The sequence below is a fragment of the Leopardus geoffroyi genome, chromosome C2 (assembly GCF_018350155.1).
Source record: "Leopardus geoffroyi isolate Oge1 chromosome C2, O.geoffroyi_Oge1_pat1.0, whole genome shotgun sequence".
In the NCBI taxonomy this organism is placed as follows: Eukaryota; Metazoa; Chordata; class Mammalia; order Carnivora; family Felidae; genus Leopardus; species Leopardus geoffroyi.
Genome location: NC_059333.1, coordinates 9,167,856 through 9,183,680, shown reverse-complemented (window position 1 = coordinate 9,183,680; position 15,825 = coordinate 9,167,856). Strand labels below are relative to the sequence as shown.

At 38.0% G+C, this 15,825-nt stretch overlaps 1 protein-coding gene across 1 annotated transcript in view; it reads left to right on the top strand.

Annotated features, from left to right (window-relative positions):
• Positions 1–6,128, top strand: part of MORC3 (MORC family CW-type zinc finger 3) — a 41,906-nt gene extending 35,778 nt beyond the window's left edge. The window contains exon 17 of the mRNA XM_045501428.1: positions 2,875–6,128. Coding sequence (XP_045357384.1) covers positions 2,875–3,028 — 154 coding nt within the window. The 3' untranslated portion in view covers positions 3,029–6,128. The remainder of the gene's footprint in view (positions 1–2,874) is intronic.
• The last annotated feature ends 9,697 nt before the right edge of the window (positions 6,129–15,825 follow it).

Below are 15,825 nucleotides of genomic sequence, written 5' to 3'. Positions count from 1 at the left end.
CTATGGGCTTGGGGTTTTGTTTCAGTGCTGAGAGTAGGGGAGGCAGACGTTCAGGTGGGCGAGGGTGATGGTGCTGCTGATGTGTTGATGTCTTACCATCTGAAAGTAGCCGTTAAGGGCCCAAACTGGGCAACTCTTCCTGCTAATACAGGATGACTGCAGACTGAAAAGGCACTGTTGAGAAATGATCTCCTGCCATCGTCTCTTGACATCAGTTATATTATTACCTTGTTTTTTAACTTAAGTTTTTGAAGGATTTCAGTAAATCTGTTCATACACATGGAGCAGAGCAGTACAGAAAAGCCTGGAGGGCTAAGGCTCAGAAGCGATGTTTCTGGGAACCCCAGGCATCTGTGGTGCTTGTAGAAATGCATATCCTTGGACTGCAGTGTACTTTATTTAATTGGAAACTTTTTTTCTTAATGTTTATTTATTTTCCAGAGAGAGAGAGAGAGAGAGAGAGAGAATCCCAATTAGGCTTCGTGCTGTTAGCACAGAGCCTGATGCGGGACTTGAACTCATGAACCGTGAGATCATGACCTGAACCGAAATCAAAGAGTCAGACGCTTACTGAGCCATCCAGGCGCCCCCTAAACTTTTGGAAACTTTTTTAGAAATTTTTAAACAATCTCTAAGATGGTTCTCTTGCACACTGATCTTTGAGTAACTGATGATCTTTGATCTTTTATTTTTTATTTACTTTTTTTTTAAACTGATCTTTTAAACCTGTGCTTTCCAAAATAGTATAGGTATATACTACTTGAAATTTAGCTAGTCTGAATTGAGATGTGCTTTAAGTATAGAATAAAAAATAAAATTTTGGGGTGCCTGGGTGGCTCAGTCGGTTGAGCGACCGACTTCGGCTCAGGTCATGATCTCACGGTTTGTGAGTTCGAGCCCCGTGTCAGACTCTGTGCTGACAGCTCAGAGTCTGGAGCCTGCTTCCGATTCTGTGTCTCCCTCTCTCTCTGCCCCTCCCCCACTCATGTTCTGTCTCTGTCTCAGAAATAAATAAACATAAATAAATAAAATAAAATTTTGAAGCTTTAGTATGAAAAAGGAAAAGGATGTAAAATATCTCATTAATAACATATTTTGAGGGGTGCCTGGGCGGCTCAGTTGGTTGTGTGTCCAACTTCAGCTCAGGGTGTGATCTCACAGTTCATGAGTTCGAGCCCCATGTTGGGCTCGCTGCTGTCATTGTGGAGCCTGCTTCAGATCTTCTGTCCCTCCTCTCTATCTGCCCCACTTCCCCACCCCCTGCTCACGGTCACTGTCCCCAAAATAAAATAAACATCAAAAAAAAAAAAAATGTACTTTGATTATGTGATGAAATAATATTTTAGTTACATTGGGTTACATGTATAACTACAGTTATGTTTACAGTCGCATTTTACTTTTTACTTTGGCTATTTGAACATTTTAAATTGCGTATGGAGTTCAGAATCTTTCTCTTGGACAGTGCTGTTCTGTACACTAAAAATAAGAATCTGTGGCATGTCCGGTGGACAGGAGGAATCAGCCAGGGACAATCAAAAGACTTAAAGAAAAGGACATGTAAGAGGTCACTGGGTCCTACTAGTCTTTTGCCAACTTTTCATGTAGATAAAAAGTTGTGGTTATGATAAAGAGGATATTCTTGGTAAGGATATAGAATGGTTAATAACTTCTGAAAAGCAAAGCAGAAACGCGTTTGAACCATGGGCCTCCGATCGAAGATGAGTGGGGAAGCTTGGACAAAAAATGGCTGGCGTGGGAATGATGTAAAATTTTGTCTAAGGACCAACAGAACTTTACCCTGTAAGCTCACAAAACAGGCTTAAAATCACATTTCTGTGCATTGTCAACCCAAGGATGAGTATCTTGACTCTTCAGAGATTTCCACCTTAGGTCAGTATCTTTAAGTAAATGTGGGCTGCCTTCATTTGGGAGGGGGAGGGGGACGGAATAAGAGCAACTGTAACATTCAGGCCCTTGGTTTCACTCAGTCTTTTGAAGCAAAGGCTGCTGAATAATTGTAGGTATTTAAAGTCTAGGATGTTGATACTCAGATATGTGTATTTCATTTGGAAGGAATGATAATGATCATCTAATCCAGAGATTCCCAGTATTTTTAGCAAAACACCATTCCCTATAAATGCATAGTAAAATGGGCAGCCTGTGAACTTTAGTGTATGAAAGGTCCAGGGAGGTCCTGCATCTAAAAAAACTTGTTTAACATTATTTAGCCCAAAGTTTTGTGAGTTTATGACCCCTTGAATCACTTCCTTTTCCTCTTACACAAGGACGGTATCTCATAGAAATGTTTTAGAGAACAAATCCGTTTTTATTTTCCTCACAAGCTGAAATTCAGAGGTGCATTCTTTTTTTTAAGTTTATTTATTTATTTTTGAGAGCGAGAGAGAGAGAGGGCACGAGCTGGGGAAGGGCAGGGAGAATCCCAAGCAGAGAGCCCCTTGACGGGGGGCTGGATCTCACCAGCCCTGAGATCATGACCTGAGCTGAAATCAAGAGTCAGTTGCTTAACTGAGCCACCCAGGTGCCCCCAAAGAGATGCATTCTTATTCTTAGACTAGCGTTCTCACTAGTATACCCCTACTGTTTTCCAGGTGATAATATTTTATATTATAAATAACATCTTGCAATTAAATGTATTTCACCAGTCCCATGTTTTCTTCAGTTGCAAATTAAAATCGTATTAGTTGGAACCAGAGCCACTAGTTTTATGAAACACTCTCCTTACCAAGAGATGAATACTTACGTATTAAATTATTAAGTTAAGCGACTTCATGTATCACTTAAATTTTAGGCTCCATGTGAATATTAAACTGTGGTAGGACGTTCATCTAATAGATGTAATATTTCTATTTGCAGCCTCAAACTTCGATCTCTTCGAGTTAACGTAGGACAGCTGTTGGCCATGATTGTACCTGATCTCGATCTTCAGCAAGTGAATTACGATGTTGATGTGGTTGATGAAATTTTAGGGCAAGTTGTCGAACAAATGAGTGAAATCAGTAGTACCTAAGGTATATTTTATGTGAGATAATAAAAATATTTGCTTAATCTTTTTGGTTGTACAGCTTTCAAAATGTAAACAATTTTGTTTTATAGATATGATAGGTAACAGACTGAAGAACCATAATCTCTACTGTATTCTATGCATTCAAGTGTGGTCACAAATACTGTGGACACATTATCACACCTTTTGAAATGCCTGTGAATCATTGGTACTGAGCAGCTGAATAGCTAACTCAAGATTCGGTTTTGAAATGTAAATATTTGTAATTAAGTCTGCACATATTTTTTTATTCCCCTAGAGGACTTCAGTGTTTTTCGCCAAGAGCTCTTCAGGTTGCCCCTAGCCTTTGTGCAATCTTTTCTGGTTCCCAAAGTATTTTTCTCTGAAGTGAGGGCTGTGCCATACTACAGATGGAAATGTTACCTTTGGTTTTCTTACAGAGAAGTTTAAACAGGATTTTTAAAAAATGGAATTATACTCCTGATAAGAGAAGTTGTAAGTGAATTGACCCGTAATGTTTCTTTTCTATAAATTCTTATCTCCTGAAATATTTTATTCATGGAAATAAGGTAAGCAGAAGCTCTCCATCCATTTTGCCAGGATTTTCCTTGTGTCAGGACTGCCAATCATGGTTAAATGCAGTGTTTTTATAGAACAAAGAAATGATCTTTAGTATAAAAAAGTATCAAAAATATTAAATGTCCCACCACATCTACTTTGAAGCCCATTTTTGGCTGCCTAGTCAGCACGGAGTGGGCACAATAATTGTTGAATATTTCTTTTTGTGAAATTTCCTGTACAGCCTTATGTAGGATTACTACAGGTTAATGAGAGTTGAGGAAGACAATCTTTCTCAAACAGAACAGCATACCTTTCATTATATTACAGACCTAGGTGTTTTGTATGTCTTGGAGGTAAGCAGAAAACTGCCCTAGGATTATAGTATTACATGCCATAAAAATTAATGCTTTATTGGTCCCATGTTTGTGCAATTTTAAAGAGATGGCTTTCTATTAAGTATAACTATGTATATATTAATTAAGAATCGTATTTTCCACAACGGAAATGTGCATTATTTTTTTTCAAAGTTTTATCATTGCTATTTATTTTTACTTTTGTTTCTGAACATTCAATACGTGTTTCTTTTGTATGTATGCTTAATTACATGTCTTTCATATACAATATTAAATTTTTACTGTACATTAACTTCTAAAAAAAAGCAAATAAATGAAAGTTGTTTTTATTTGCTTGATAAAGTAATTGAAAGTGTATTTTTGGTATGAAGCTGGTTTTCTGTCCTAATTGTATCTGCCCAAATTTTAAAATATCTTGTAATAAAGTAAATATATATATATATATATATATGATAGCTAACTCTTCAGATACTACTTTTAAAGAATTCTATATTCAAATTATATTTTGGAAACTAAAACTGCTCATTGAAGACCCTCAAGTTGAGCTCATTTTACTATATTAATTACAAGTTCTGTTTAGGAGACTAAGACTGTTTCCATTAAGACTCTAAAGACTGAGCTCATCTTGAGAGAATGCGTGAGTGCGTGCGTGTGTATGTGTATTTTACACTCGAGAAGAGACTTTTTCCTCTAAATCATTTAGGCTAAAGAAATCTTGCTTAAGTGATAGCAATGTAGAGCATGTCTAAGTTTGTGAATATTTATGTAGCAGTTCTTTCTGGAATTTGCTATTTTCCCTTTCTTTGGGTCAGCTATATTCTTGCAAAAATATATATTTTATATGGCTGTTATCTTGCTTAATGGGAAAGTTAGGCATAGGATTAGTAAATTTGCTTGCTAAATTGGTTCTTTGGAAGTACTTACATATATTTCACCCTTTAAGCAAATATTGCCAGGATACAATTCTTTGAAAATGTAGCTAACAAAATTTAACAGAACAACAACATGGGTTTTCATGTATATATCATATTTAGGTAGAGGTATCTGTCTTCTGTTGTTAAGTTAAATTTGTAAAAGGCTAATGTGGGAGGACAGTGATGTTTAAACTAGTTACTACTGTAAAACAAAAACAGTATGAGGAAGTAAACCAGCACAGTCCACAATCCCTATAAACAGGACCCGCTTCAATTAGCTAAGTGTTCACACAGCAGGACTGGTGTGTGGCATATCAATGTGTTTTTTATTTGGGCCTCAAATTCCTAATGTGGGCGGTACTGCTGGTGACTCTGCCCATGGTCTCAAGACACTTAATTCTTGTAATCAGCAGCTCGTTAGGTCATTATTTGTCATTGAAGAATAATTAAATACATCTGGTGGTTCTCACCCCCCCCCCCCCCCGGCCAGGTGCATATTAGAATCACCTGGGGAGTTTTTAGAAATCCCAGTGCAAGGATGCACCCCATACTAATTCAGAGTCTGGGTTTGGGCCCAGATATCAGGTTTGTTTTTTGTGATTTTTGTTTTTTTAAGGCCTCTCTGTGTGCCGTCAGAACTGAGAACCATTGATCTATACCTTCCTGTGGTGAGTGTTTACAGGTGTTGAACTCAGTTCGTTCCTGAAACAAACTCAGGATTGGCAGGGCTGCCTTCTCACTGGGGCGAGCCAGGAGGGAGAAAAAGAAGCAGAGATGGTGCCCAAGTTAGAAATGTACATGGAACAGAATGGGATCAGGTGGAAAGGCTTTTACCCACTGCTTCCCCAAAGTTAACCACGGTTGCTTTTTGTAGGTCCTTCCAGAAAATATTAGCTGCATACATATACACATTCATATATATGCATTCAGTTTATATTAAATTTTTATACCTTTATATTTGATTATATATTTGTATCTCAAGTTTACACAAAGATGGTACACCAGATAATTGGTATCTTAACATTTCCATGTTACTTTTTTGAACAGGTTTGGTAACATTCTGTGATCTGCATATGCTCCTAATGCTCATTTATTTCTCATGTTTTGACATTACAGAATATACTGTGGAAGTTAATACACACCACACACACTTTTATAAGTATACCCAGAGTGTAAATTCTTTGCAGTGAATATTGATAGGTCAAAGAGTGTATGCTATGTAACTTTTAATAAATGTTACCATCCAAAAAGGAATTTTAAACTCCTATGAAAAATAAATGTATAAGTGTGTTTTTTTCCCTCTCTTTCCTCATCAAACTTAAATCTGGTCTGTGAAAAAATGACAGCTTGCATTATCTCAGGTTGAACATGCTCTCGTATGTTTTATTGACCACTGTAATTTCTTTTCCTGCGTACTACGGCATATTGTTTGACCATTCTTTTCTGTTGGGCTCTTTGTTTTACCGCTTTTAAAACTTTTTTTTTTTAGTGTGTGTTTATTTTTGAGAGAGAGACCGCACACATGCATGGAGGTGGGGGGCAGAGAGAGAGGGTTAAAGAAGTGGTTTTTACAAAAGCTAAAAGCCTGGTTAATGTGGCCACAGACACCACCCAGACAGCTAACTTTTGGAAAATGCACAGTAGGCTAAATCTTATTTTGTACAGGGTCTCCTAAACCCTCACTGGGGGGAGTGACAGACACACTGGATGGCCACAGCTCAAAAAGAATGCCATTAATACCCACTTGGTGTAAAGAAAGACATCTATATGTATGATGTTTAGAATTAAATTTTGTGATCACAAAGTTAATTTCCATATTCTGGCCTGTAGGGAGAAAGTCAAGACCAAAGGAGACAGAGTATTGGTAAATCAAGCCATTCAGATAAGGTGAAGGTATTAAATGAGCCCAGTCACAGAGGATGAATGAGCGGTTCTAAAACTGGAATGTGGATCAAAAATACTAACTCGTTAAGGTTTTTTGGGTTTTTTGTTTTCTGCAGAAAAATACACATAAAATTTGTCATTTAACGATTTGTTAAATGTATGAGTTGCATTAAGTACATTCACTGTACTCCCACCCCCGGTAACACCTATTTTCTACCTCTGAATTTGCTTATTCTAGGTCTCTCATAGCAGTGGAATCAAAAATTTCTTTTTGTGTCTGGCTTATTTCACTTTGCATAACCTTTTAAAGGTTCGTGCTTGTTGTTGCATATATCAATTTCATTGCTATTTAAGGCTGAATAGTCCATTGTATGTGTGTACCACATTTTGATACCCATTTATCTGTCTATGGACATTTGTGGTGGTTTCTTTCACCTTTTTACTATGAAGAATAATGCTGCTCTGGACATTGTTTCCTAAGTATCTACTTGAGTCCTTGCTTTCAGTTCTTTGGGATAACATACCTAAGAGTGGAATTGACGAATTATGTGGTAATTATGCAGGTGTTTGAGGAATTGCCAAACTATTTTCACAAAGACACACCGTTTCACGTAATAGCCAGCAGTGCAGAAGTGTTCCAATTTTTTCACATCCTCTACAACACTGTAGTTTTCTGAGTTTTTTGTTTGTTTTTTTAATTAGCCATCTAATGAGGGTGAGGGGTTATTGTGGTTTTGATTTGCATTTCTCTAATGGCTAGTGATGTTAAGCTTCTTTTCATGTGTTTACTGGCCAATTTGTTTATTTTTGGAGAAATATCTGTTCACGTCTTTTGCCCATTTTTACTTTGGGTTGTTTATATTTTGATATGATTTTTTTAAAAATTCTGGATATTACTCCTTATCAGATATATGATTTGCCAGTATTTTCTCCCATTCTATGTGTTGTCTTTCCACTCTTGAGTTTTTAATTTTGGTGAAGTTGAATTTATTTTCTTGCCTGTGCTTTTGGCATCATACCCAAGAAACCCTTGACTAATCCAATGTCATGAAGATTTTCTTCTGAGAGTTTTATAGTTTTAGTTCTTACATTGAAGTCTCTAATCCATTTTGAATTAGTTTTTGCATATGGTGTAAGATTCCAACTTCGTTCTTGTGCATGTGGGCATCCAGTTTTTCCAGTAACATTTTTTGAAGAAGACTATCTTTTCCCCATTGAATAGTCTTCTCATCTTTGTCAAAAATCGATTGACCACATAAGTGAGGGTTTATTTCTGGGCTCTGTATTCCATTGGTTTGTATGTCCTTATGCCAGAACCACAGTATTTTAATTACTGTAACTTTCCAGTAAGGTCTGAAGTCAGGAGGTTTGAGTTCTCCAACTTTGTCCTTACTCAAGATTGTTTTAGCAATTCAGGGTCTCTTGAGATACCACGTGAATTTTAGGACAGAGTTTTCTATTTCTGCAAAAAATGCCATTGGAATTCTGATAGGAATTGCATTAAATCTGTGGGTTATTTGGGGTGGCATTGACATCTTAACAATATCAAATCTTCCAATCCATGAACATGGGATGTCTTGCCATTTATTTGTCTTCTTTAATTTCAGCAATATATTTTTTTTTTTGTACAAGTCTTTCATTTCCTTAAGTTTATTGCTAAGCATTTTTTTTTCTTTCTGATGCTATTATAAATGGAATTGTTTTCTCAATTTCCTCTCCAAAAGTTCATTGTTAGCATTTAGAAATGCAACTGATTTTTATGTGTTTTTTTTGTAACCTGCAACTTTGCTGAATTCATTTGTTAGCCTGAACAGGTTTGGGGGACAGGGGAACTCTTTAGGATATTCTACATATAAAATCATGTCATCTGCACAAAGATAACTTGATTTCTTTCTAATTTAGATGTCTTTTATTTCTTTTTCTTGCTCAATTGATCTGGCTAGAACTGCCAATACTGTGTTGAACAGAAGTGGTAAAATTAGACATCCTTGTCTTATTCCTGACCTTCGGGGGAAGCTTTCACCACTAAGAATGGCATTCTTTAGCTATGGCTTTTCATATATTATGGCTATCATTGAGAAAGTTTTCTTCTATTCCTAGCTTATTGTTGTTTTTTATTTTTAATCATGAAAGTGTGTTGAGTTTTGTCAAATGCTTTTTCTGCAGCAACCGAGATGATCGTGTGGTTTTGTCCCCTTTCATCCTATTAATGTGGATTAAGTTGATTTTTGCATGTTGACCCATTCTAGCATTCCAGGAATACCGTTTGTTCATGGTGTATAATCCTTTCAGTATGTTGCTGAATTAGTTGTTGGTAGTATTTTGTTGAGGTGTTCTTGTTTTTGCATCAAAATTCATCTTGGCCTGTATTTTTCTTGTACAGTTTGTCTGGCTTTGGTATCAGGGTAATGAATGAGTTAGGAAGTGTTTCCTCCTCTTAACTTTTTTGGAAGAGTTTGAGAAGGATTGGTGTTAATTTTTCAGTAAATCTTTGGTAGAATTCATTAGTGAATCTATCCAGGGCTTTTCTTTGTTGGGAGGTTTTTGATTATTGAGTCAATTTTCTTAGTAGTTTTAAGTATTCATATTTTGTATTTCTTCATGATTAAATTTTAATACGTTGTATGTTTCTAGGAATTTGACCATTAATACAGGTTATCTATCCAGTTTGCTGGCATGCAGTTGTCCATCATATTCTCTTTTTATTCCATAAAATAATCCTTTTTATTTTCAGTAGTAATGCCCCTTTCTTTTCTGAGTTTAGTAATTTCAGTATTCTTTATTTTCTTGGTCAATCTAGCTAAAAGTTTGTCAGTTTTGTTGATCTTTTTAAAGGACCAACTTTTGGTTTTTACTTTCTCTTTATTGTTTTCCTGTTTTTTTATTGTCCTTCCCAAAGTTTTTTTTTTTTTTTTTTTTTTTTTTAACGTTGATTTATTTTTGAGAGAAAGAGCGCGAGTGGGGGAGGAGCGGAGAGAGAGGGAGACACAGAAACCGAAGCAGGCTCTAGGCTCTGGGCTGTCAGCACAAAGCCTGACGCAGGGCTCAAACTCACGAACTGTGAGATCATGACCTGTGCCGAAGTCAGACACTTAACCCACTGAGCTACCTAAGTGCCCCACCCCTCCCAAATTTAAAGCAAATTCTAAACATATAATATCATCTGTAAATAATTTAGTATTATCTCTAATTTTATCTCTATCTCTAATTTTATCTCTAGTTATCTCTAAAATTATCTCATTTTAATGAAAATGTTTCATTTAGATCTTATTATTTTTGTAAAGAATATTCTAATTTCTTTAATGTTTATTTTTGAGAGAGAAAGACAGTGTGAGCAGGGGAGGGGCAGAGAGAGAGGGAGGCACAGAATCTGAAGCAGGCTCCAGGCTCTGAGCTGTCAGCACAGAGCCAGCTGTATGCAAGGCTTGAACCCACTAACGGTGAGATCATGACCTGAGCCGAAGTTGGATGCTTAACTGACAGAGTCACCCCAGCACCCCTCATTTTAGATTAAAATTTTTTTTTATTTTTTTAAATATTTATTTAAAAATAATTTTTTTTGAGAAGTTTTTTGAGAGAGGCGAGCAGGAGAAGGGCAGAGAGAGAGGGAGTCACAGAATCCCAAGCAGGCCCCAGGCTCTGAGCTGTCAGCACAGATCCCAACCTGGGGCTCGAACTTAGGAACTGCAAGATCATGACCTGAGCTTAAGTCGAACACTTAACCAACTGAACCCAGGTGCCCCTCATTTTAGATTTTAAATATGAGGATTTTAAACCACAAAGTATTGTTACATCTTAAAATTTAAAAATTCTTTAATATCAAATCTAGTCCAGTGTTCAAATGTCTTTAATCGTTTTCTAATTACTTTTCCAGGTGGTTGTTCAAATTGGAATCTGAACAAAATCTACAAGTTGCATTTGGTTCAAATGTCTCTGAGGTTTCTTTAAATCCGCAGGTTCTTCCTCTGTTTTCTTACTTTTTAGTTGTTGAAAAAACCAGAACAGTTTTCTTTGAGAATTTCCCTCATTTTTGGTATCATTTAATTCTTAGAAAAATCTTTCTCTTGTATTCCTATAAGTTGGTAGTTAGATCTGTAAAGTTAATTAGATTCAAGTTCTTTGGTTTTGTTTCACTTTGTTTGGAAGAATCCTTAGGTGGTACTACCTTTTTTGTGCTGCATCACATCAGGAGGTACATTCTTCTATCCATCCCTTTTTAATATATTAAGATTAATTAGTTGAGTTTAGGTGTTGTCCTCTTAAACCATCCTTTATAAAGTTTCCTATCAATCTTCACCTAATAATTTTACCATCCTGTAATAATCGCACCTAGATCCATTATTTTATTAGGAGTTGTGAAAAGGTGATACTCAGATTTTATCATTACTTCTGAATTGTGGGACATCTAAAAAGAAACCCATTTAGTTAATCCTGAGGCATATAGCTCATATAGAACAGGCAGGATAGATGTTTGGCTTATGCCTTGTTTCCCAAAGGTAACCAATGAGGCTTTTGTTGTTGTTAATATTATAAGCTTGTAAACTTTAGCGTTCAATGTTGTTTCTATCCACTGTGACAATTTTCCAATGTTAAATTGTCTGACTTCGGCTAGAGGTCTTCATATTGGCCCCCATGTCCTTATTACACAATCCTAGGAGTGTTTGATGATTCTCTTGTTTTCTGGTATAATAAAGTATTTCAGGCTCATCTAATACATTTTCTTTTCTAGACCTGGAAACAGCCATTCCTTCAGGGAACTGTGGTTCTTTTCATAGGGAATGCTATTTAGAGACCATAATCGAGGCACAGACCTACTCATTGCTTCTTGTTTGGATATTTCTTCTAGGTCTTTTTAGTGGACTGAGCTAGGAAATCCTTTTTCTTTCTTTCTTCTTTTTTTTTTTTTTAAGACAAAATATATATTGAATATATACCAATACTGCCAATTTAAAGAATCTGTCTTCTTAGATTTTATATATCTAGATTTCTAGTCTTTTCTCTCTTGCTGGAAATCTCAGTTCCTAACCACATAACATAATTAAGTTTAAGCTTTCTTTGGGATAGTATCACATTTCTGTGTTTGCCAATCAGTTGAAGTAATTCCTTCTTGTGCTTATCATAATGCTTCTTCATCCATGATGCTGCAGTATTTCCTTTTGGTCTCTGAATAGAATTCTATTGTGTGAATATCGCACAGTTTGTTTACCTTTTTTTTTCAATTGATGGATATTTGGTATCTTTCCAGTTTGGGCCATTATGAACAAAGCTGCTATAAACATTCTCCTGCAAGTCTGCTTTCATTTTTTCTTACATATACACCAAAAGTGGAATTGCTGGGCCACAGGGTAGACCTGTCTTTGACTTTTTTTAATTAATTACTTTTTAAAAATATTTATTTTTGAGAGACAGAGCGCTAGTAGGGGAGGAGCAGAGAGAGAGAGAGAGAGAGAGAGAGAATCTGAAGCAGGCTCCAGGCTGAGCTGTCAACACAGAGCCCGACACAGGGCACAAATCCATGAACTGTGAGATCACGACCTGAGCCAAAGTTGGCCGCTTAACTGACTGAGTCCCCCAGTCACCCCTTTATTTTTTTCAACATTTATTCATTTTTGAGAGACAGAGCATGAGTGGGGGAAGGGCAGAGAGAGAGAGAGAGGGCAGAGAGAATCTGAAGCAGGCTCCAGGCTCTGAGCTGTCAGCACAGAGCCCGACGTGGGGCTCTAACCCACTAGCGGTGAGATCATGACCTGAGCCAAAGTTGGACACTTAACCAGCTGAGCCACCCAGGCACCCAAGACATATCTTTGAGTTAAATTACTGAACAGTGTCCTAAAGTATTTGTATCTTGGTTCAGGCTAATATAACAAAGATACCATGGACTGGGTGGCTTAAATAACAAATATTTATTTCTCACAGTTCTGGAGGTGAGGAATTCTAAAATCAAGGCACCAGCAGATCTGGTGTATTGTGAGGGCACTCTTCCCAGTCTGCAGATGGCTGTGTCCTCTGTGATGGAGACCTGGGATAGGGTGGGAAGGGGGGGGGAGAGAGTAGGAGTGGGCATGCCTGAGCTCTCACCAATCCCATGATGGGGGCTCCACCCCCATGACCTCATCTAAACCTTCTTACCTCCTTAAACTCCCAAATGTAGACACCACATTGGGGATTAAGGCTGCAACATACGAATTTTGGCAGGGGGTGGGGGTACACATTCATTCTACAGCCCTTTGTATCATTTTACACTTCCACTAGCAGTGTGCTAGAGGTTCTGTGTATTCAATTTCTCTCTCCTTTTCTAGTTTTCCTCTTTTTATTCTGATAAAATATGCTTAATATCTTTTCCTAACCCTGCATTGAACTTCCAATTTCTGATGTTAAATTTTAGTGCACTTCTATTTCCTATCATTTAATAATGTTTTATTAGAACATCCTCTGATTTTAGATTTTTATTCCAGAGTATTCGTATTTAGAAAAGGGAATGATAGTAAAGTACATTCAGAGAAGTCTTTGTTTTTGAGGGCAGATTAAGATTTACTCCCTTTAGGGTTGCCTGGGTGGCTCCGTCAGTTAGGCGTTTGACTCTTGATATTGGCTCAGGTCATGATCTAACAGTTTTTGGGATCGAGCCCTGAGTCTGGCTGTGCGCCGACAGTGTGGAGCCTGCTTGGGATTCTCTCTCCGCCCCCTTCCTCCCCCTCCTGCTCTTGCAAAATAAATAAACAAACTTAAAAAAAAAAAAAGATTTATTCCCTTTATATAAATTTTCGCTATATAAAGTTCTTGGGAGACCAAATAACTGTGGTCCCCTTCCTTTAAGAGTGATGCAGTGTGCTAAAATCAACGCTTAGGGCCCAAAGTGAAGTTCAGTAGTTGTTGAAGCATCTAGTTGGAATCACCTGCAGTCCAACTTGGTGCAAAACACTGAGGCCTCCATCAAACACTTTCCTTGCTTCCTCCCTCCCTCCCTCTCTCACTCCTTTATCCCCTCCTTCTTTCCTTTCTTTTTTGAAAACATTTGACACATCTCAGATCCCCACTCTGGCAGGCAACAATGTCAAGCCCCAAAAATTTCCACCAAGAAAACCAACTCTTTGATGTATATTTAGTACCTAAACCTCTGTGTGTGTGTGTGTGTGTGTGTGTGTGTGTGTGTGTGTGTGTGTGTGTGTGTGTGTGTGTGTACTCTGTAGTCTAGAAGCCTGGCATGTTAGGAGATAATCGGGATTCCTTTGTGAATCAAAAACATTTGTCAGAAATGTGAAGAAACCTGATGGTTATGAGAGACACTGAACCACTGATGTCCAAACCAGACTGATTACCAGACTCACCTGGGATCTTGAGAAGATGCAGCACCCCCAACTCCCCAGGGTGCCCCTCTGCTGGATACTCTGAATCAGTGGGCTTAGGTAGGGCCAGGAATCTGTACTTTTAAAACAGCCAGAAAAGCTAAAGTACATATTAGCCATTCCCAGTCCAAGTTCTCTGAATCCCAGCAATGATTTAGGAGACAGGATCTAAAACTACATATCTGGGTTACATTATCCTAGCTTCTCGTAGAAATCAGGCTTAAGGAGCCTCCAGTCATTCCTGTCAACATGAGACATCGTGACAATTTCTATACCTTTCATAAAATTGGCTAAAAGCATCAACCAGCATTTATATAAAAATCCACATTATTCTTTTTCCTGAAAACAGAAGAGTTGGCTCCTCAGATGAACCTGTGTGTTCCTTTTATCAGGTAAGAGCTATGCATCCCAAGGTATTTGTTTCCTGGCCTTCTCAGAAGCTCACAGATAAATGGTCCCATTTGGAAAATCATCCCATTTCAAAAGGCCTCCTGCATCTATTTCTGCCTTCTGATTTACAACCTTATTTGAAAATGTTAAATTATGTTTTTAACAAGTGTTTATAACCACATCTGCTTATTGCAGTGTAATGTAAGCAATCCAGGCATGGGACGATCCGATAGCTTTGAATTCTCCAAAACGTTCTAAAAGCCAACATATATGAAAAACAAAATTCTCAATTTTTGTTTGCTAAAGGAATTAGAAACCTGTTTAAGTTTAGTGCACTGATATCCAGGGAGGGGGTGAAGGGAGAGGGAGAGACGGAGACGGGAAGGGTGGGGAATGGGAGAGTCACCTGGGGGAGGCTGGCAGCCTTGTCTTCTGCAAGGTTGCACAGGGCAGCACTCGTTTTGGAAAGTCCTTTGGTCTTGAAGACTCAGAAACCTGCTGTTAGCATGAGAGTGTCCATCTGTCATCTCGTCCCAACCAAGCTCCCAGACAAATATACACAGAATTCCAGTTAATTTGTAATGAGAAAATTGCCTTTGAGACACATGAGCCCACATGACCTGCTCATTCATGTCTAAATGCTTCCGGGTCTTTGCTCCATCCATGCTTTCCCATCGCGGATCCCACTGCTCCCCCTTTATGCCTCTGTTGTCAACTGTGAGTTTCTTTAGCTTGAATTCCCATTTCCCAGAGCTGCTCATCCAAAACTATTACCTGAAGCCCATTTTAAATGCCCTCTTCAAATTTCCTTTGAGCCCTTAAATCCGAAATAACCGCGTCCTCAGAACTGTAAGAGCACATTGTTCCTTATACACCACTTTTCACTTTATCTTTTTAAAATAATTATTTGTGTACAGGAGGCCAGAAGACCGTCTGCTTGAAACTCCAGAGATGGAGACAGGGCCTGATGCAGGTTACAGCTCTCAAATATTCGCTGTGAAAGAATACCAGTGACAGACGGGGTGGTCTTGGGCGGGTCTCAGAGTTGTAGCCTGCCCACCAGTCGTACTGGGCCGTTCTTTTCCTTTAACCGGACTGTAAACTCCCTGAGAGTAAGTCTGAGTCAGTTTCGCTCTCCACTGCTTATTCAGCTCCGGCACAGGGTGCAGAGTCTAGCAGATGCTCAGTAAATGTTAAAAGAGTTAATCAAAAAGGGAAGAAATGATTGAATGAATGAGTCGATAACTCACCTATTCTTCCACCGATGCGTCGGTCGGACAGGTAATTAACTGAATTAGCAGCGGCCCAACGGGATTCCGAGGACTCCGCAGCTCTGGACCACCCTCAGCAGCCCG